This window comes from Micromesistius poutassou, assembly GCF_964030765.1.
Source record: "Micromesistius poutassou genome assembly, chromosome: 15".
NCBI classification, from domain to species: Eukaryota; Metazoa; Chordata; class Actinopteri; order Gadiformes; family Gadidae; genus Micromesistius; species Micromesistius poutassou.
The window spans coordinates 13,393,874-13,416,586 of NC_140285.1; the positions used below are offsets into that span (position 1 = coordinate 13,393,874).

The 22,713-nt window shown below is 44.5% G+C and overlaps 2 protein-coding genes across 3 annotated transcripts in view; one reads left to right on the forward strand and one right to left on the reverse strand.

The window, feature by feature from the left end:
* The window catches only part of LOC311359168 (protein kinase C and casein kinase substrate in neurons protein 1-like), a 30,566-nt gene extending 14,192 nt beyond the window's left edge, over positions 1–16,374 (reverse strand). Inside the window, exons 1-3 of the mRNA XM_084479145.1 lie at positions 16,282–16,374; positions 11,460–11,530; positions 348–483 (exon numbers count right to left, since the gene is read on the reverse strand). Coding sequence (XP_084335271.1) covers positions 348–413 — 66 coding nt within the window. The 5' untranslated portion in view covers positions 414–483; positions 11,460–11,530; positions 16,282–16,374. The remainder of the gene's footprint in view (positions 1–347; positions 484–11,459; positions 11,531–16,281) is intronic.
* Positions 16,375–18,279: 1,905 nt separating this feature from the next.
* On the forward strand, positions 18,280–22,332 carry smim29 (small integral membrane protein 29). Of its 2 annotated transcripts, none has more exons than XM_084479554.1 (5): positions 18,280–18,322; positions 18,912–19,216; positions 19,322–19,347; positions 19,435–19,540; positions 20,982–22,332. In XM_084479554.1, the coding sequence occupies exons 2-5, from the start codon at positions 19,085–19,087 to the stop codon at positions 21,048–21,050; spliced, it is 333 nt and encodes a 110-aa protein (XP_084335680.1). In that variant the 5' UTR covers positions 18,280–18,322; positions 18,912–19,084; the 3' UTR covers positions 21,051–22,332. The 2 variants fall into 2 exon arrangements, with proteins under 2 accessions (XP_084335680.1, XP_084335681.1); XM_084479555.1 differs by lacking the exon at positions 18,280–18,322 and adding an exon at positions 18,461–18,613.
* The last annotated feature ends 381 nt before the right edge of the window (positions 22,333–22,713 follow it).

Below are 22,713 nucleotides of genomic sequence, written 5' to 3' on the forward strand. Positions count from 1 at the left end.
ACACACACACACACACAGAAAGAGTCAGAGAGCATTGGTGGTCTGAAGGTGTGAGCCTCCCTGCATTTTACCTTTCACACACTGCCAAGTGTGTGCATGTGCATGTGCATTTGTTTGTTTGTGTGCATGTGTGCATGTGTTCATATGGCTGCTTGCATGTATGTGTGTGTGCACAGGTTTCTGTGTGTGTGTGTGTGTGTGTGTGTGTGTGTGTGTGTGCGTGCTTATTCTCATGTGTGTGTGTATGTGTGTGTGTGTGCGTGTGTGTGTGTGTGTGTGTGTGTCCTCAAGGTGCGTACATGCAGGCATGTGTGCATGTATGTGTGTGTGTCGCATGCATACCGTACCTCCCAGAAGCTGTCCATGGTGTCGTCTACACCTGCACCCCCAACCTCATCGTAGGAGACGGACATCGTGGTGGCTGTGGCAGAGCACGCTCGAGACTAAATGTGTCCTCTGCAGAAGACCTGAGTTCCACATGCACTGCAAAACACAAGCAACACAGACCACACACATGAAGCATCTCTCCATGCAGAAATACAACCCAGGGCATGTGGTGTTCAATGGATAGGGCTTTCACAAAGAAGAAGAAACTGTAGTCGTTTTCTTTTCTTTTCAGACTTTTAGTACATTATAATATTCAAGCATGTATTAACTGTATGTGTATTCACATTTTATTTTTGTTGGTTCGCTGTCTGTCGGTCTGTCTCTGTCTCTCTATCTATCAATCAATCTAACGTATCTATCCATCAATCTGTCCACCTGTCCATCCATCTATCTAACTTTGTCGTATTCTCTGAGGTAGTCCGCCCGAAACGGCAAACCGGTGCGTTCTCATTCCGCAAACCCGATGACTGGAGTATCCCTTCCTGTGTGAGCGCTTTCTATTTTCGCCCTGTCTCCTGATGAAGGGGCGATGGTCTCCCTCCCGCCCCGTGACGGCTGTCCGTCTCCCCCAGGACAGCATCAAGGCAGGGCCCCCAATACACGCCTGTGTGGCCCAGAAAGCGCTGGAGAAATAACTGGCTCTAGGAAGCAGGCTGCAGCATCGTGACCGGTATAAACCTGCGACAGCATCAGTCTTCCAGGAGACGGGGAGTGCACCGCATCTTCATGCACTCTGGACACCTGACTGCACACAGCGGCCATTTTACCCTCACAGACAGCTTGATCCGTTATTTTTATTGAGCTTCCTGGTAGGTCGTGTCCGCTCTGCTTGTGTGACTAATGCTTTTACAGCAGTGGTGGGCTCTCCTTCTGGCCGAGACAAATGGGAAAAATGAAACACATTCATCCAGATAGTGGCAGCTCTCCGATCAGCGTCCTGCCTCTCCATCGCGTGGGGACTTGACTATGTGTTAGCAGAAAATGTGTTTCTTATGCACTTAGGATTAGAATATGCCTGCTGCAGATGAATGCTGTCTAATACCTAGTAATACAGTTAGTTGGCTTCCAGCTAGCTAATAATGCTACATGGATTCAGGCTCGCTGTGCAAGTGACAAATCATCTACAGTTTCCGTCGTCAATAGACTAAGTGACAAAGGAGACATTGTGGCTCTCATTTTGAACTGACCTTACATTGCACAGGGTGACATGGCTTTCTCTGAGACAAATAGCAGTCTTTAGCCTCCAAGGTTATCTGCTGGGTGGGACTCGACTGTGTCTCACGCACACACACTGTAGTAGCAGTGTCTGCAACATGCTATGTGTTTCGATTGCAAGGCTGCCACGCAAAGTCTTAAGTCTGCACAAGAAGCATTCAGCACATTTCATTTAAGCCTTGAGTGCAGAGCACTGCATGATTTTGCTTAATAGAGAGGATGGCTGTGTTTTACAAGAAGGTTCATTATAACCACCCACACATCGTGTCACTATTGGCTCTGTGTTGAGGCTTCAAGTGGGCATTGGAGTGGGGTATTTACTTTATACTTCACACCGGGAGAAACATTTCTCGAGGTGAAAGCATGCATATACAACACAGGCATAAAGTATAAGCTAGGATTTTGTTTTTCAGCATTTAAAACCACTTTGGGTTTTGCGTTACACTCCATCAGGAGCCTATCTGCTGACAGGTCCTCTTCTTTCCTGAAGACCGCGCTCCAAGGTTATAAAGGACGTTGGCCTCATAATGACCAACCGTGTGAAATATTGACAGCTTGGAATGTAAGATGAGATTGTGCTTACTGGTGTCGAACTAGCCCATTCGGACACCATGCCATATTTTGAAACTTGTTTTTGTGCATATGGATTCTGTGAAATGTATCTGTTCTTATCAAGGCAATAAACTGATTCATCAGAAGACAGCATTCACTTTATCAATCATTTCCTTTTTCCAAAAACATATCTGTTTGTCAAACTTGACTTGATTAGGTTTGGCCCAATAGTTTGAAGTAATAGTAATAGTCTCCCCTCATATATACAATTGTATATATATGAGGCCATAATCATAGCAAACTTGTATGAGCTGCGACAACTTATGGTTTGTGTCCTGGATTAAAATGTCAACTTGTAATCAGGAAGAGAGTTGAATGTCCCTATAAAACGCTGCCTACAGGAGCCTCCTGTTTTCACCTGCAGAGGAGCAGGATAATTCTACTGCTCTCCAATGAAACGTCTTATTCTTAGTGCGCCGTTAATCCTAATGACAAACCAACAGCATTGGTCCATTTAACTGTCTGTCACTCTCAGTCACCAATTAGCTTTTATATCCCTGGCTAAGTGCCCAGGGCACATCCAATCAAGCAGAGATCTCAATGGAGATGTCAGAGTCCACACTCATAACAACTGTTCACGGACAAAAGGCTTAGGAGGGAATTAGTTTGGTTGGACCAGACACATTTACACCAATAACAGAGCCTGGGTCTGACCCACTGGATACTGCAGAAGAATGTGTACCAAGCGTTGGGATTAACTGATACAGTCTTTACACAAGGGTTGGACCAGTGTCAGGAACACAAATGACACTTGTGTGTTAGTTGTGTGAGACCGTGACAAATATAAAATGAAACTCTACTCAATATGGTTCAGCAATGCTAATTAAAAGGTTGCATGTTCAGTTTTACATTTTAGTTTTTTGTGGCATTCCTTCCACAATGACATAAGTCGATGTTATGAACCTCCTCTGGATTCATTTAGCAGCATTAATATTGTATATCAATGTTTATCAATGAAACAATATTGGAAGATTGCCCAAGCAAAGCCTAAATATAAATCCCAATCGATATAGATGGAAGGAAGAAGCCATGTTTAACTGCAACGTCAAATCCCTATACACGGCTGGTTCACAATATACAACCCTATTTATATTCCAGTACGATATGGAGAAATCAATATTCAGCAACCGCCATAGCCCCAAACTAATGCTCATGTACTGCTGTATGAGATGGTGTAAACTCATAGGATAAGCTCTGTGGTTAAAAGAGAGGTTCTGAACCAGTGGCACCTTGCATATCAAACATTATAAGCATAAATTATTAGAACAATATGCATCGTGTGCATTTGATAAGTCTAAACATATGATCACAGGTCTGGGATTAACATGACTAATTGGGCTGTAATCCATATAATTTAGTCATTGCACTAGCTTTCAGTCGTTATCGTGTATGTTTTATTCTAACCCTATCCTTCAAGGCTAGGAACCAAATCCAAGCCTGGAAAAATACAACAAATAAAAGTGTATTAGCTAGATGTTCTGCTACTGAGCCTCATAAAACACAATTACTAAAAGGCTACTATTACCTTTTGTTAGATTTAACAGACTACACGTTAAACTACTCTGTAGCTTACCTTAGTGGACTCCATTGTGGAGAAATGTAAAACACAGAAATCACCCAAAAAAACACAACAATTTACATCCGATATTTGATTGACTGCAGTCCAGATCTGGTTTTGCTAATTAAAATATGAAATATTTCTTTATGTTTGTTTCTTGGAGGGGGGGGCCTTATGGCCGAGCTAAACCCCGAGAAGAGGGCAGACAAACACCCCGTGTTTCTCAGTGGCTGAGGGATAATCCTGCAATGAGCCACTTGAATAGCTTATAGGGGGGGGGGGGGAGGCTACCAGATAGGAGGAGCAAGGCACAAATGCAGTACAACATTGCAATGGGATGAGGGAGAATGTCCTGTAATGTAATGTTTATGTTTTACATTGCAAAGCTATCTTTGGGGTATGTGTTGTATGTGCGTGCATGCGTGCGTGCGTGCATGCGTGTGTGCGTGCGTGCGTGTGTGTGTGTGTGTGTGTGTGTGTGTGTGTGTGTGCATGATTGGGTGTTTGGGGTGACTTTGGTGGCTGAGGATCAAGATTAAGAAGTGAGCCCAACACACATGCATGTTGCATACACACAAATGAACACACACACACACACGCGCACGCACGCACGCACACACACACTCACACACACAAACCCACACAGAGCTAATCTGTGACACTGATAAAGGGACGATAACGTTTGAAACTTTTAATTCAGCTTTGCAGAACACTGATGATCTGAATCAAAAAATTTAAATGTTTACTGTTCACCCTGAAATATGTGCATCACATTATGCTGGTGATGATGTCACTTAACGAGCATGAAGAGTTGGGACGACCAAGATGTAGGTCAAGTCTCTGGAATTAGACATTTCCCCCTCGCCCTGAGGCCATGTTATTCACACAAACCGTTAAGAAGCCTCACATTTCTATGTCCTTTCGAACCTCAATGGCAAACGACAAACAAAACACTAAGCTTGTTACAGTAAGGAGATTTCAGAGTGACGTTTTCATGTGAGCCTAGTTGCTTGTTAGCATCCCACACTAACACTCACTCACTAGCATGGAGCTGGCGCTCTCTCGGACTCAGTAAAGATACACACGACCCCCTTGGCTCACAAGATGTGATCGTTCAGAATAGCACACAACGAACTGACTGTAAGAAGACGCAACAGGCGTAAGGGACTGCGGCTGCTTGTTACTACCGACACCACCACTCCATCGCCCGCTAGCACTCGTTCTTTGATTTGTATAAACGACGAGATAACAAGCATCTTTGTCTGAATGCTTCAAAATGGGTGGGCTGGTTGTTCACTGGCTGCTGTTTGATGTACGGCAGAACATAACATGCTCAGATCATAGTTAAATGCTTGGAGGCACCAGGGCAATGACACAGACATCTTTCAAGGAGTTTTGAGAGACATGAAAGGGAGGGGAGAGGGAGAGAGAGAGAGAGAGAGAGAGAGTGATAGAGAGAGTGCAGACAGAAACAGAAAGGAGAGAGGCGGAGGAGAGTGAGCTTGAGAAACAGAGACCAAAAGATGGAGGAGAGAGAGAGAGAGAGAGAGAGAGAGAGAGAGTTATGTGGAGATGGAGGAGAGAAAGAGCGAGAGAGAGAGAGAGAGAGAGAGTGATAGAGAGAGAGAGAGAGCCAGAGAGAGCCAGAGAGAGAGAGGAGACTTGGAGGACACTGTGACCGGTGGGGGGTAGGGGTGGGTTTGCAGAGAGAGCTCAGATTGCTGCTGTTGTCCGGGTAATCAGCCGGGCCAGAGAGTGCTCAGAATAACGAGTGCTACGGAGGTGAGCCGAGCAGGTCAGCAGCAGCGAGGCGCGGCGAGCGTCACTTATATGAGCGCTGCTGCTGCCGCTGCCGCTACCGCTGCTGCTACCGCTGCTGCTACCGCTGCTCTCTGTTTACCTCCAGTGCCGTCTGCTGGCCGCCGCCACAAGACAGCGCCGGGGCTTTCTGCGGAAACATCAGCACCGTCGTCAGTCGTGAGGGACCTGGTCATGTGACACGGGTCGCTGGATAAAGGGTCAGCGCACATCGGATGATGAAGCGCCGTGAGCGGGGGCCAAGCGTGCATTAAGCAGACCACAGCGAGGAGCGGGATTGGCCGACGACAAAGAGACGTCTGTTCTGCCCCCCTCCCCCCGCCTCCTCACACACACACACACACGCACACACACACGCACACACACGCACATGCACACGCACACACACAATCAGCTGTACAATCAACCCCCAGGGGGTGGTTGATTCAAACTAGGATTCATTCAAAGGGAACGTCAGGCGAGTGAAGGGGAAGGAAGGAAGGCAGCGAGCGTGTACAGTAATACAGGAAAGGAAACCGAGCGGGTGCTTCTATGATGTCATGTGTGTGTGTGTGTGTGTGTGTGTGTGTGTGTGTGTGTGTGTGTACGCAGTGTTTCGTTTCCCTATTTGGTGTAGATACAGCGCATCGTACGCTACGAGAGAGCGAGGTAAGAAGAGACTTTAGTCGCATCAATGAGCAAGAGAGAGGAGGAGGAGGAGCTGAAAAAGAGGAGTGTCAGAGGAGCCCTGTGTGTGTGCATGTGTGTGTGTGTGTGTGTGCGTGTGTGCACGTGCGTGCGTGCATGTGTGTGCATGTGCATGTGTGTGTGCGTGTGTAGCGCCATAAGCCCTCACTGGTGCTTGCTGGGGCGTGGAATGGGAGAGTGAAATCAGAGCTGACGTGCACACACACACTCAGATGGGCCTGTGCAGTGGTATCAGAGGAGAATACAGCCCTTCTCACCTCCCCTGTCCTCATGCACTCGCCCAGCCATACCACCGCCACAACCGCACCAATAGAAATGCACTTGGCAACCGTCGGATTCGTTTCCATAGTGATGGCTCGTACATCGCACACACACACACACACACACACACACACACACACACACACACACCACAGTACACACATACACCAATAACACCATCACTGACACTCACCATTCCTCTAGAGATATTCCTCTAGAAATGTTTTGGAAAAACAATAGCGAATTTGAGGTTTGATCACAAACACACACACACACACACAATCACACTTGCCTACGCACGCACACCGCTCATTAACATAAAGCATCACCCTGGCATCTTAGGTTGTATGGAAACTGCCTCCTCTGTATCATGTGAGAGCTAACTGCAACCAGCAGGCAGCGCATTGAACAGCCGCCATGTGTGGGATGCTGTGCTGAGCACAAATGAGATGGAGACACAAATGAAGGTGGGCGGTTCTCTCTCTCTCTCACTCTCTCTTTCTCTCTCTCTCTCCCTCTCTCTGTCACTCTCCCTCTCTCTCTGTCACTCTCTCTCTCTCTCCCTCTCTGTGTCTCTCTCTCCCTCTCTCTCTCTCTCTCTCTCTCTCTCTCCCTCTCTCTCTGTCACTCTCTCTCTCTCCCTCTCTGTGTCTCTCTCTCTCTCCCTCTCTGTCTCTCTCTCTCTCTCTCATTCACTAGACGTCTGTGGTGTTGTTCAGCTAGAAGTGGAGGCGTCATATCTCAGGGGTTTCCAGAGGGCACTGATAGAGCCGTCTATAGCGTGCAGAAACGCCCAAGGAGAAAGAAGCTTGTGACTTTGTTGAGTTCATCCCAGAATGGATGTTTGCTATAATGACTTCAATAAGGAGCACAATGAGTAAAAAGAAAGCAACATTGAGGATGTAATAAATATCTTTCTTATTCTCTTTACATTCTGACAGACAGCAATCAATAAATCAATTGCTCTGACAAAAATAATATATGTATCTGGTATCAGTGGCTGTCACAGTCATAAAACAAATTTGGCCCGAATAAAATCGTAGGATTGCCAACCTTACCATCTGCCCACCTACCTGGCTACCTGTAAACACTAGGCTGCGGCAGACCTGTTGTTAAAGCTAGCGGGTTAGTTGGGTATTCTGGGGGAATGGCTGCGGAGGGAGGCCTGAAAGGGAGGGCTGGGATGTTCTCGGTTGGATGCTTCTAGCTTGAATCTCTCCGACTTTGTCTAGTTTCTGAATTAAACCCTCATTATACTAAACACATACAATTTGCAGGAATAAACAATTTGACCAAAAACCAGGCTCAAGATAATAATAGTTTACGTCCTCTCTTCGGAGGAAGGACAGAACCTCCTTAATGTAGCTGGTAACACTACTGGGTACTTCAGCAGGCGAAGGCATTCTCGTTATGCCTATGTCTTTGGGCAGAATGAGTCTTCTAACGACTTTAGTCTACTGGTCCTGTTTTGTCAGGCATCTTTACTTATATTCACCAGCTCTTCTCAGCGCCAACCTATTTCATTCTTTGTAAAGCTAAATGCCTCACTGACCTGGTCACATTTTAAAAGGCTCACAGACCGAGTGAGTCAGATTTCTTTTTTTGCTTCTGCACATCCTCTATCGCTTTTGGGACTCAACAGGCAGAGGGTCTGTAAAACTTCCCTTAATCCCCCTTTTTCTCCATCTCTTCTGCGGACCACCTCCCTCCACGACCAACTTGACCTTCCTGTCGACTCATTCTCTCCTGCTCCAGCTCCATGTAGTCCGTATGAGCCATCGTGTGCTGCTAGCAACACAATGAGCTAACGCTGGATGGGCGACGCCGCTGCTCCCAGTTTCTCACACTTATTAGCGACAGTGAACTGGGCCTCGGTTCTACAACAGAGATCTGCTGCTGGAATCTGACTGGCTTTCATACGGGAGAGTACTTAATATGCATGGAGTCCTGTTCAGAGGGCGAGCGAGAGAGACGGAGACAGAGAGATGGCAAGAGGGGCGAAAAGCGGAGACGCACGGATGAAAAGAGCACACATGCACATGCACACACACACACACACACACACACACACACACATGCTCGCGCGGGCAATCACACACACGGCCCCAAACAATCAGTATGGGGGCAGACATTGGCATGAGTGGTACCATGGAGTGGAACTCTGATCGCTGATTTAAGGCCTCGTCCACGGAGCTGCTGCAGTGGTTATGTAACTATCAGAGCCTTCTGGTGACAGTGTGGTGAAGAGGGGGAGGGAGGGGGGAGGGAGGGGGAGGGAGGGGGATAGTGAGAGGGAGAGAGAAAGAGAGAGAACAATGTGAGTAGGAGACTAGATTAGAGGAAGTGGGGGCAGGCATACTGTGATTGGCAGCGGCCGTGAAGGAATGAACTACACTACACGCATACACACACAGGCGCGCACGCACACACACACACACACACACACACACACACACACACACACACACACACACACACACACACACACACACACACACATACACACACACACACACACACACTCACAGCCAGCTCAAAAGCTCTTGACAAGCCATTGGGAAAAAAAAATGGCTACTGGCCCCTGTCCAGGTTTTCCCCACCACCACCAACATGGATAGAGCAAGGATAGAGAGGAGGGAGAGAGAGAGAGAGAGAGAGAGAGAGAGAGAGAGACATCGAGAAAAGAGAGAGACATGGAGAGGGAGAGACATGGAGAGCGAGAGAGAGTGAAAGCGAGCGAGCATGAATGGTGTGAACGAAGCAGTAGTAAATGTGGGAGCGTAGCTCTTCAAACGCACCAACCCTCTGATTTCTTATCGTTTGGCTGCATGACGCTGTGCTGAATACTGATGGAGTCTTTAAAGGCACCGTGTTGTTGCACGTGAACTTATGAGTCTCAATTAAACTAAACTCAAAGAGATATCTCATCCATTGTGCGGATGAAGGAACTGAAATTTCCTTTCTGCTGCTGATGTCTTGCCTGGTTTGATTTTTTAGTTGTAATCCCTTTCGACATTCTGCTGCAGGTGAAGGTTGTCTGTAGTGAGTCGCTTGTTCTGAGGTTTACCTTAAAGCCCTGTAGCAGACAATAACACTAAGTCATTGCAACAATGCGCGAGTAAACTCAATACAATTCCTGCATTAAACCAAGTCATTAATATTTAATCCTTCTTGTTAATATAGATAAAGTTCATGTCCACGTCATGAAGTGCATTATATCAGTAGTTAAAAGTAATGATGTGTGTTCATGAACATATGAAACAGATTGACAGAAGCCCCAGACTGAGATTGAATTCTGCACACACCAGAGCCTCTGCTTTAGGTACTGCTGCATTGTTGCACTGTCACCAAAAGTGTTTCCATGACTCAGCATGGGACGTGTGGGGAGGAGGGCGTGACGACTAAACACTGAGCAGGCTGGGTGGAGGGCTGGGTGGAGGTTTTGGATAAGTGGATCTTGGGTAATGACCCCCTTGGAAGGACATCTGGATAGGAAGTGATGAAGATTGTAATCTTAAAAGACCTTCACCTGCCTTCCATGAGTAAGTAAATCAGCACGAGTGTACGGGCACCATCGAGGTGTTTGGAGACTGACTCTTTATTTAGGACAGCCATATTTGTGTTGCTGTTTCTGAGCGTCCCCGGGAGGGGGAGATGAACTGGGCCGTGTGAGCGTGCGTATGTAAACAGCTGCATGCCCTAACCACCACCAGACATTACCTGCTGTAACCCAGTCCTCAAACACGCTCCTCAAACAAGGACATCAGGGACCGGGCCATGGATCTACGATTTTGTAGATTTTGTGATTTTTTTTAAAATTATGATAAGGTCATCACTTGTAGTGTAAACAAAAATTGGACAAACAACAAAAAAAATGATCATTCCCGTTGAAGTGATTGAGTGATGCTGAATTTGCCTCAGAGGATTTATAAAATGTTATCTTATTTTATGCACGTTTAACTTAGATTGAATTTCACATTCAATTCATATTAATCATACAGATCATATACTGATTTCTTATGGAGTAGGTTATAATAATGCATTTTTAGAGGCATCCTATTGTTATCTGTGGTAGCACTTGTTTATAGTGTGTGTTGAATTCTTTTACTTTTTTGTTCACTTTTTTATATTGTCCTAGACCATAGCTAAGCGTTCAAATTCAATGTTTTGTAAAAGAACTTGCAAATATAAAAGTGTATAAAAAAAAACACCTGACAACTTGCTTGCTTCGCTGGTTTTGACATTCAGCTATCCAAGTATATTATTTCAATTTGGAGAGGATTTGAAGATAAATTAAGGTAGTTTCCCAACACTACATTACCCTTGGCTGGAGTGGAGTCTTTAGTATTTTCTAGTGTCATTACCAATGAACACAAACGTCATTTAAAATGTGTTGCTAATTGAGAGTCAACCCATGAATGAACCCATGAATACTTCATAAACAGCTGTGTTCACACGTTTATCCAATTATTGTTTAATTTGCGAAAATGCCAATCAACTCAAAACTTATATTCCCACATTAAGGATGAAATGTGTTCAGGATATTATATTTGTCAGCCTTTTACTAGAATGTGCAAAAGCTAAAACAAGTGGAACATACTGTTTCATGGGAAATAATCTAAGTCATAGAGATAGAGAAATGTAGTCAATACTTGACTACATCTAACCCTGGTCCCACTATATATATATATACCCCAATATTTTCCACTAAACTACTACTACTGCTATTACTTCCAATAGCACGATTAGTATTCTGCAATTGATTAGCTCAGAGTGAGTGTTTACTGGCTTATCACTGTGTTAACAACCAATGGACAACCGCAGAACGATCTGTTTCAGAACGGCGTCAGGTTTTGGTAAATGATTGAAATAATCAGCTAGAATCCTTAAGGAAGGACAACAGCAGCGATTGCTAGCTCACCTTCTCCACCAATGAGGAGGTCAGGTTTCCATAAACCTTGCAGAGTGCGTCGGTCCCCTGGGGGAGATCACCTGTGTGTGAAAGGAGAGAGTACCATTTACAGTTCCAACCACTTTCCGTCAAACATTCATTAGCTGAGGCGAAAAAAGTTAATAAACAAATGATTCAGAACTTATTACAAAAACATCAAACTTTAATTACCGCCCACTTATTGTCTGCCTTGGTTACGAGCAGCGTGACTGTACAACATAATGACCTGATCAATTATTCAAATGACTTAATGTTGGTTTTGATCTGGGCCACCATGTAGTTTCGGACTGATAACGTTCATCAAGCTTGCCGCTCAAGTTGTTGTGGATAATCTGATCCCAGCACAGAGAACCTGACACTGACCGCTTCCTTTATTCCCGCCAGTAAATCACATTAAACACACTGAGTCATGGTCCCCTAATGTCCTTGGTGCTCCTCGTTCCTTGTGAGTGCTCCGATGGCTCAAGGACACTTTCTCTGTCGTCACCTGTGAGTAATCATCTAAGGTGTGTTCTGTAACCCAAGTGGTAACCCATGTCTTCCTCTGCTGAAGATCCAGCCTTCCTCTGGAGATCCAGGCTCCAGATAAATATTACTATTCGAACTAAGCGAGGAGATCCCAACATGCCCACGCCCCCCCCCCCCCCCCTTTCTCCACAGACCGTCACCTCAAAGATATCAGGGTACCCCACCCCCTCAACCAACCCTGCTACACACAACACAAAACCAACACACACACACACACACACATACACATACACACACACACACACACACACACACAAGACCAAACCAAGACCCACACACACACACACAACACCAAACCAAACCAACACACACACACACACACAAGACCAAACCAAGACTCACACACACATCCACACACACACACACACACACACACACACACAATACCAAACCAAGACCCACACACACACACACAACACCAAACCAAGACCCACACACACACACACAGCCACACCCACACACACACACACACACACACACACAACCCCCCCCCCCCACACACACACAGACACACAAACAAACACAAACACACCCACCCACCCCCACACACACACATACACACACAGACACACACACACACACACTCAAGTCACCCACACACACATGCCTCTCATACCATGTCCAAGTGGAACACACCCTCTAGTGTCCGCAACAACGGCCAGAAGCCATCCATTCAAACGACGCCTCTGGTCACATTAAAGACGTTTGGTAGCAGATGATGTGAAGTGGAACGTGTGTGAAGCAAGCATGCAAGCTGTTGAATTAGCCTTCATGGATTTGGATTGGACTCTTGACTCTAGTCAAGTATTCAGTGCATTCAATGCCCTATCAACAGTACAGTGTATACGTTGTGTGTGTGTGTGTGTGTGTGTGTGTGTGTGTGTGTGTGTGTGTGTGTGTGTGGTGTGGTGTGTGTGTGTGTGTGGGGGCTATGTGGGATATGTGCCGATGCCTTTGGTGAAGGGGGATTTGGTTGGACGCACTGTCCTTCAGACCCGACTGTTCGCACATTTCCTCTTGTTTCACAGGTTGTCAGACCTTGTTGTGTCTTCTCCTAGCAAAACATCCCCCTTTCTCCGCCCTCAGATACCGGTGTGAAAAAAGAGCATTTTACATTTTTACATTTACATTTTTTGCATGCCTGACTGTCTGTGTCTGTCCCGGTCACATTGTCACCCTCTCTTGTGCTGCTGTAGGACCTACGTGTTTAGCTTTCTTATGCCACAATATCGCACACTGCCTCTCTGTAATGACTGTGAACTAGGTTAAGAGGAAACAATAAGGAAGTGTCTACGTCACTATGACCTGTGACGTGTTCACGATGGGCGAAGTACCTCATTGATTCTATGGTATTTGATGCTATGGTAACTAGTTTTACATTTGTTGTTTTTCTGTGGTACTCTGGGGCAAAGTGATGACATGCATTGTTGGAATTATTTCACCCCTTTAGTAACAGTTTTTCTTCTTTTTTGCATGTGAAACATGATAATCATATCACATGATCCGTGGAGCCCGAGATAGAGCCCAAAACGAATGCATTACTGTCACAAGCTAGACAAAGGGCAGACGCTGCAGGAGCCAATCATAAAAGCAACCAATTTGGAAATGTCACACACATTTTTTATAATCCTATCCCAGCTATTATTGACATTATCAACAAGAAGCCCAAAATCTTTTTGGTAATAATCCACCTAGAATATCTCAATCCCTTCAGTTTGGGTTTCCTCTCTGTTGATTTTGTTACACTGCAGTATTTAATATTCATGATTTACAATATGTATTAAATTAAGTTGCAACTGAAGGTAGGGTACAGCTGTAGGTAGGATAGAGTGGTAGGGTATAGCAGTAGGGTAGAGCAGTAGGGTAGAGCTGTAGGGTAGAGCAGTAGGGTAGAGCTGTAGGGTAGTGCAGTAGGGTAGAGCTGTAGGGCAGAGCAGTAGGGTAGAGCAGTAGGGTAGAGCTGTAGGGTAGAGCAGTAGGGTAGAGCAGTAGGGTAGAGCTGTAGGGTAGAGCAGTGGGTAGGGTAGAGCTGTAGGGTAGAGCGGTATGGTAGAGCATTAGGGCAGAGCAGTAGGGTAGAGCTGTAGGTAGGGTAGAGCTGTTGGTAGGGTAGAGCAGTAGGGTAGAGCTGTAGGTAGGGTAGAGCAGTAGGGTAGAGCAGTAGGTAGGGTAGAGCAGTAGGTAGAGCAGTAAGTAGGGTAGAGCAGTAGGTAGAGCAGTAGGTTAGAACAGTAGGGTAGAGCTGTAGGGTAGAGTGGTAGGGTAGAGCAGTAGGTAGGGTAGAGCAGTAGGGTAGAGCGGTAGGGAAGAGCAGTATGTGGGCTAGAGCAGTAGGGTAGAGCGGTAGGGTAGAGCAGTGGGTAGGTACAGCAGTATGTAGGGTAGAGCAGTATGTAGGGTAGAGCAGTGGGTAGGTAGAGCAGTAGGGAGGGTAGAGCAGTAGGGAGGGTAGAGCAGTATGTAGGGTAGAGCAGTGGGTAGGTAGAGCAGTAGGGAGGGTAGAGCAGTAGGGAGGGTAGAGCAGTATGTAGGGTAGAGCAGTGGGTAGGTAGAGCAGTAGGGAGGGTAGAGCAGTAGGGTAGAGCAGTATGTAGGGTAGAGCAGTAGGTAGGGTAGAGCTGTAGGTAGGGTAGAGCAGTAGGGAGGGTAGAGCTGTAGGTAGGGTATAGCTGTATATAGGGTAAAGCTGTTGGTAGGGTAGGAATTTAATTAGGGTAGTCAGGGAGGAGGGAGGAAGGGAGGGAGGGAGGAGGTAGGCAGATCATTTGGAGTAGCTAGGTTGGTATGCATGCAGAGAGATAGGTGGAGAGAGTCATAACAGGCCTACTCCCGTTGACAATGTTATTTACTAGGATAGTAGGCCTATGACACTTGAGACCGATACCGTCTATTTTAACATTGGACCCTGATAATAAATAGGCAGCACGCTGACAGCCCTACTGTCTGCGATACAATTGGATTGCTCCATCGATGTATTGCATTATCAGTCTCTAGTCTCGCTGTCTCAGGAGCCTCTTCGCTGACAAGAGGCCGAAGACAGCGATACTACATTCAGCACTACGGACAGTTCCTCAACAAGTGCAGCCATTCCACGCGGGAAGGAAAACGCTTTCTCTTATCCAATCACGCTTCCATGAATGCCTCGCTCAGAAATGCAGCACTACAGGCTACGAATAGCAATCTTGGACCTCATAATATCCCCTTCGCCTACACGGGTTTAATGGATTCCGTGGTCCACCAGGACACCGTGGGAGGACGAGGCTAATGGGCCTACATTTACAGAACGATTAAAAAGGCAATGCAGACTCCACTAAACCCCAGTCACAGAGCGGATGGGGCATATTGCATCGCTGTTGATCGTGAGAGGGCTGCTTTGCTAGAGAAAAACAATGACGTCACGCTGGCGATGATTCCTCGCTATGCTGTGACAACCAATTACATAACGATAGACTACAAGAGTATAGTATAATATTGCTCTATATCATAACTCCCGTTCACGTCCTTCACCCTGATCTTTTCAAACTAGATATTTCATGTCAATGAGACTTCGATTATGAGTACAGTAGGCTTGTCTTATTTACATTTCTTGTTTACCCTATTGGCACAATGAGGGGACATAAAATGGCAATCCTTTCCCAACCTTGGCCAGTCTCCTGTTTTCCATAACACAACATCCATCCAATCTCTCTATATAGGCCAGGTTGCGGTTTTACATTTAAATCCTACACGTTTGTTCAGGTTTGGTAGGTTAGGTTATTGAAGTAGTGATACAACTCGTATAGTATACGTTCGTATTGCTTTAGAAACTGGCCAACAATTAAATGGTAAAGGGACGTCTGCAATGCACAACCATTAATCCGTAGCTTCAAGTGAACCTGAATGAACGAACACGAGAGATGCTTCTTCCAGAAAAAGATGGACAGTATAGTCGCTCGCAAAGGGAAATCGTAATTTGCTGGGCTGATGCGAGATTTTGTTTGACCGTTAATAACTACTGATATGGGCTATGCAACAAAAACCAAACGCGATGTAAAAATGACGCATGCATAGATCAAAGTCAAGCAAGATGCATTGATTTGATAAAAACCGTCTTTAGAGTAGATACAGTCATGGACAGTCATAAACACGATGGGGGTAAGGACGCAGGATTCCTTTACCCCTGCTTTGCCCTTTGCCAAAAACCGATGCATAGCTTATCATCTGACTGCAGCAACATCCGAATGGCAACAACCACGAGAAGCAGGCACAGCTTGGCGCAACTTACCGGGGCGAGACGGTCAGGTGCGCTCTCCCAATAGCCCAAATGCTGCAAAATATCACCAATTTTCAGCAGCAATGACAGAAGGTGACCCTGCGCACTCGACAAGACGCTGCATACACTAGATCACGATGAACGCAGCGAGGGGGAGCTCCAAAGCGTCAGTGTGTGCGGTGGGGGATGGCCCTCGTTGTTTTTTTTATGGACGACGTCGTAGCATGCCTACGTTAATAATGGACAACGTCACGCATCTGAATGAAACCAATGCATTTAAAAACAAACACTGGTATTCATTTGAATATATGCTTCTCAGACCCCTTTATGGGTTGGTTGTAACCCATAAATAGAAGTTGACCAGTTGGACGATAGGTCAAGCCATTTTGATTTAAATGCGCGTCTTGTGATCAGATTTTTGAACCTCAACACATAACACATAATGGGGAACATTTTCTTTTTACATGTAGGGCGAATTTGAAGTCGAATTTTTGGAAACAGGGAAAGACCTTGTTGATGAAATGCCGTCTTCCAGCCAATCAGGTGGCTTCGTGTGTAGGGGGCGTCACCCCCTCCAGGCTGGCGCGTCGCTGGGGGCTCATCCGAGGTGCAGCAGAGAGGTTGTTTTGCCCGCACAGTGTCCACTCATTAGGTCACTTCTGAAATCAGTTGTAGGCCTAGTTGTTGCCACAATCTTTCTCAGTTCTGAATTTGAAGTCAGAAATCTGAGATTAAAGTCTGAATTCTGATTATTATTTAGAGTTTTCTAGTGTGAATACCTACGACACAATCATGTTCGAGTAGGCCTATTATGTTATATAGGCTTCTATCACTTTTATTGTTACATTTTAGAACATTGAAGTGTTTGTGGGCGATTATGTTCCTATTAAAACGCTATCCGTGTTCAATCACACTTAACACACAAGCTTATCAAGCTTTATGAATCATTTTGATGATCCTACAAACCCACATTTAATGGTTTTAACTCCTATTGAGTTACAATTAAAGAGGAAATTTTGCTCTGATTCTCTTTGTTGTCAACACATAATATGACATACTTTTTCGTGCAGATTTACATACAGCTCAGCATGTTTGTGATGGTATGTAATGTGTCTAGGTAACAACAAATACTTGCTTGAGGTCATGCAGGGCCATATTTGGATCATGGTTATGGTCATGGATATCTTTCATAAACATATATATTATACTGTAGACATATATGTTACTAACCACAACAATAATTCATATTTTTGTTTTTTATATTTTTTGTCAATTTATTTAGCATCCGTTAACCACTCTATAATTTGAACTCAAAGTTTCCCCCGCAACTTTATCACAATTGAACAAAAGTAAATGATATGCCTAGATGTTGAAAGCAGAGGCCAGAGTAAATATAATTTTGTGATAATTCTCGTGTGTTCAATGCCATCTGTTGACACAAGTAAGACACTGCACACACTTAAGCCCTATGTTTATTTGATTAAAAGGTTAAACTAATATAACTTGGTTTAATGATTTTTTCAAATCAAAACAAATGTCTATTATCAATGCATGAATATGTATAATATAGGGTAGGTATATTTTGGCTCCAAAATATGAAGGACGACCGAACGCCTGGGATGGGATGCTCTAAATGAGCGTTATTGGCAAGAGAGGGCGGGACTTTGAGTTACATGGGTTTGGCGGCGAGAGACGAGAGCGAAGCCGAGAGAGGATGGACTTTCAATAGAATAATATTAGCTTCCGTTACATGTATCCGTTATTGCTTTGTCAGACGTTTCATCAAAAATTCCTATTTAAACCCCGTCGTTATACGTTGTCGTTGTTGATGTTATTCTTGTCAGGAAGGGTAAAAATGGTCTCGGTCCCCCGTGGACGGTTAAACGGCGTACGCCTATCACAGGACGTTGTACGGAGGTAGACCGGGATAACGCTACACTTCAGGATCATCTCTCAGCCTACTCGTTCCTCTGTCTTGTTTAGTCATGTGACCTTAATGACGTTTTCGGAGAGTACTAGTTTACTGGCAGTCTACACGTCGTGCTGAGCTGTGGTCAGTATTTAACTTGGATTTCACCATTCAAAATACACATAGCCGCTCAACCATGTTCAATGTCTTTTTAAACAATGATATATGTAAAACAAAGGGACATGTCGTGTGTCTCTTAGCGTTGAGCACTAGACCGGTGTGGAGCTAACAGCCATGCAGGGAGACGTCCGTGACGTCTAGCTGCATGAGTGGGACTGCATCATCCACATCTTTCACAACAACAACATCAACAATCACCACCACATTATTAGTAACAATGTCAACCGGTGAATCAGCTTACACGAAACCTATACAGTAAGGCCTACTTGTGCCTGAAAGTAGCTCTCAGCGTAGACGTCATGTGAACAATGCAGTTTCCATGTTGTTTTATGATCACTAGTCGTTTCAAGGCTGTTCAAGACTGACAGTTACTATTTTAATAGTCCAAACTATTGGCGCAATAATGTTTACGGGGATGTCGTAAGTTACAACAGTCTGTAGTCTGTGTTCACCTTTCGACACTGAGTCCATATTCTGGTGTGTGATCAGTGATCCGTGGGAATAAAGCGCCCAGTGGTCTAACTGTTTCCCTGTCTCTGTCCCCGACAAACAGATTTCCCAACTTATTAGGGAGGGCAAAGATACCATGTGGCAGTCACATGAACGACAAGAATGAAACAAACGGGGAGGAAGCCTGAGACCACTGCTGCACAGTTACTGCCTCCGAAAGGAGGATTGCTGTTTGTGAAGCCCAATTGAATTGGCAAAGCCCAACCACACAGCGCCATGTCACTGAGTACCCGGTTATATGCCACGAACATCACCACACCACCGCCCAATATCAATGGGGATGCAGCGGTGGGCTATGTGTTGGTGCCGTTCTTCCTGGTCACGGTCATTGGTATAGCAGTCGCTGTGGTGAGTCCCCTCTTGTTATCTCTCTGTGTCAACCCGGCCCACATTGATCAAAAGTGGAAGTCCTTCATCACACACACTCATGTACTGTTGCTTTGTTTGTTTCAGATCATGTATATACGTAGGAAACAAAGGTACACTCATTCAGTTGTTATACAGCCACATATCTGCAGATCATATGGTGTTTTCAAATGCAGTTAATTGATGTGTTTGTCCTGCAGAATCGACCGGCTCCGCCACCAGCTGCTGCCAGTGTACACATACGACCCGTCAGAGGAACTAAACGAAGCGGAACAAGAGCTGTTGTGGAAGGAGGAGGACACAAAGGTAGTCATTTTGACTTATTCAATCCTTTACCTACACCCTTTGATATAGATTCAAGATTCAAGATGGTTTATTGTCAAATACTGCAATGGTATGGATCCAACTGGTTGTATTTCTGTTGTTGTCATCTTAAATGTAGGATCTCCTCTGAGCTAAAGGTCACCTAACAGGGATTCTATATTTATATCAATAGAGTTCTGCTTCCTGATTAGTCAGGGTATCCACTGGGATAGGCTAATCCATTTATAATTTTTCTTCTGTAGATAAAGAAAGATTTTAGAGATCATTTGAGGGTAATTTCAAGAAATGGCAGAACCATCGGTCAGCTATTAGTGAGGGATATGCTCTGTGGGAATTCTGTTTTGACTTGACTTTAAGCCAATTAAGAGTTTAGCGGTTTAGGGGTTTCGATTATTTGTCTGTAATATTTCAGACCAATCGCTAACGCATCTCTATCTCTGTCTTCCCTGATTGGTTCATGAAATCAACTGTCAATCGCATGTGAGTGAAAAGCTTCTGAATGGCCGGAAGACATAGGGAGAGAGGGGACCTTTTTGGCCTTTTAGTTTCAAAATGTTGCACTTTTCTGCTCTTTACAACTCTCAAATTGTATTTACAGCACTTTTACTAGGTAACGGTTAGAAATCAAATGTATGAATATTACGAGTGTCGGAATGGGTCCAAAAAGAATATACTGGACAGGGTGTTTCACGGTATCCAGGTCTCCACCAACGTCTGGAAACAAGGCCATGTCCATGTTTTTATTTCGGCCTGACCTGCACACTAAGCCAACCATCTGTGAATGGAAAGCTCTAAATTATGTATTATTATTAATATTAATTCTGAAACAATAATGCCCTAGTGCAACTTGATCCAGACATCGCCAGCCCGTTGTAGTGGTCTGCACGTTCACATGCACTTTTTGAGTGTGGATGGTTTTCCTGAGGGTGAAAACTCCAGTATGGATTGAAAACATGTCATGTCAATATGGTTTACGCCACATGTTTTCAATCCATAACAATCCAGTCCAACCAGAGCAGTCCCCACACCATCCTACCCTAGAAGGAAGGAATATCACTTCCTGCCCTAGTGCCCTAGTACCCCAGTACCCCAACCAGAGAAAACCCAAAGGAGACTGATCCTAACAGCTGCCACAATAATCCTCTATCAGCTTGATTTATTTTGCATTTCTCATTGGTCCCGGCAGAAATGCCAACTCACCCCTTCCCTGCTGGGGATACTGTGTGATCTTACGAGCTTGTATTATACCGTCAGAAACACTAGATGGGGATATTTCACAGCCGATGAACAGTTCAAAGCCACCTTGATGTTATGTTTATCGTCTATTTGGTTAGACGCTTAGAAATTACATTTGTTTCAAATATATGTCCTCATTGTATTTATTTGACTCTATAATTGAGTGTGATGTGCATTCATGTTCCAGGTCGTTCAAGGTTGGGCCAGATCCTACCAACAACGGCGACCTCTGCTGGCGAAAGATGTCCATGCATGACTGATGAATCGACCTTGCCTATTAAATAATTTGTTGCAGTTTTTTTGCTGGCCAACAGAAATAAGTTTCCACCTTAGTTTCTTTGGGGTCAGCATGCACTGATCAGAAAGATATTACCAGGGGTAGTGACCATTATGGCCTTGGTTAATTTCATGTATGGATCCTGTTTGTTCTGAAATGGTGGTAAATCCTGTGCCCTATGGGAGCCGCATAGAATAGTTATTTATTGGTCTTTATTTATTCGATTTTCATTATTGAAGGTTATGGCATCATTTTACATATTGAGATGTCTCTATTTTGTTATTGACAAATCATTTCAATTGCAGCTGACTTCTGACACAGAAATGTATGTTGCTGTGGGTCAAACCAGGCTCCGCCACAATTTGTTCCACCACCAACAGTAAGACTCGTAGGTCTTTTGCAAGACCTACTTTTGCAATGTTCTGTTTGTGTAAGCTTACCTGCTAAGGCGGCTTTAGAGGGAAAGTTTTGTTTTATATTTCCACATTTTATTTGTGAATTTAAAATAATGTGAATGTTTAGAAACGTGCCTAATAATGATATTGCTCATGGACACATGTTTGAAAGGTCATAAAAAGTTGAAATGGCTGAACTTCCTCCTTCCTTTATGCTCGGCGTATGACTCTCTTCTGTGGCATCTCAAAGTTGATGTGGAAGTGGTCTGTACCCACTCCCTTTCCCCCAACATCAAGGAGTGACTAACCTTAAAAATGTCCTCTCTGGAAGGCATGGCACCAGGATACATTTATTTCCAACTGAGGAATGTGTTTAGATGAATACCATAGCCACAAGTGTGCACTCAGGAAACCTCTGACACATGCTATTGATGGACTTCCGATTGCTTAAAAAGAAAAGAAAAAATATTTCAATTTCAATATAGCGATTAGATAATGGATAGTCTCTGCGATGTTGTTGGCCCGTCTACCAGAGTATTCATATGTGTGTGCATGCATGTCTGGTCCACCTTATTGGTCTCCGAGTCCAGACAGTTTGAATCAGGAACATCATAGGTTTTTGTGGACATAAGCCTATGGAATGTTTTCAAATTTAATAAAATGAAAACCCCATTCTTAGTGTGATGTGTCACCAAATTGAATAATATTTTTGCACTAAAGTTACCTGTATGTTTTAAATTGCATTGGTTAAAATTAAGTTTAGAACGGAACATATAACGTGTGCCATCAAAATAATTTTATTTCTATTCCATTGTCAACTCTTTTTTTACTTTGAAACCCATTGTTGTAAATAAAACAAGTATGCACTTCAAACAAATGTATTTGTTTGTTCAGAATCAAATGTTGGTTGCTCTTTGGCTCAACTCCTGTTGGAGGACCGGGTCCAAGGTTGAGGAAGCTTGCCATCGGTTCCATCAACAGTTATATCCATAAGACGCTCCTATCACGCAACTTTAACTGTTTCTATAGGGACATTAGACACATCCACTTAAACACAATGACGTTAGAAGCCTCGGATATGCATTGCACTCACCAGGTCATAACCCAAGAAAACCTTTTTTGTACTGCCAATCAAGTAATGTTGATACAAACAAATGTCAACAGAACACGGGAAGCCCGTTCAGACCAACTGATAGCTGGATCGATATTGAATAACAAACTTTTGATCAAAGTTCGCCATCGGTAGA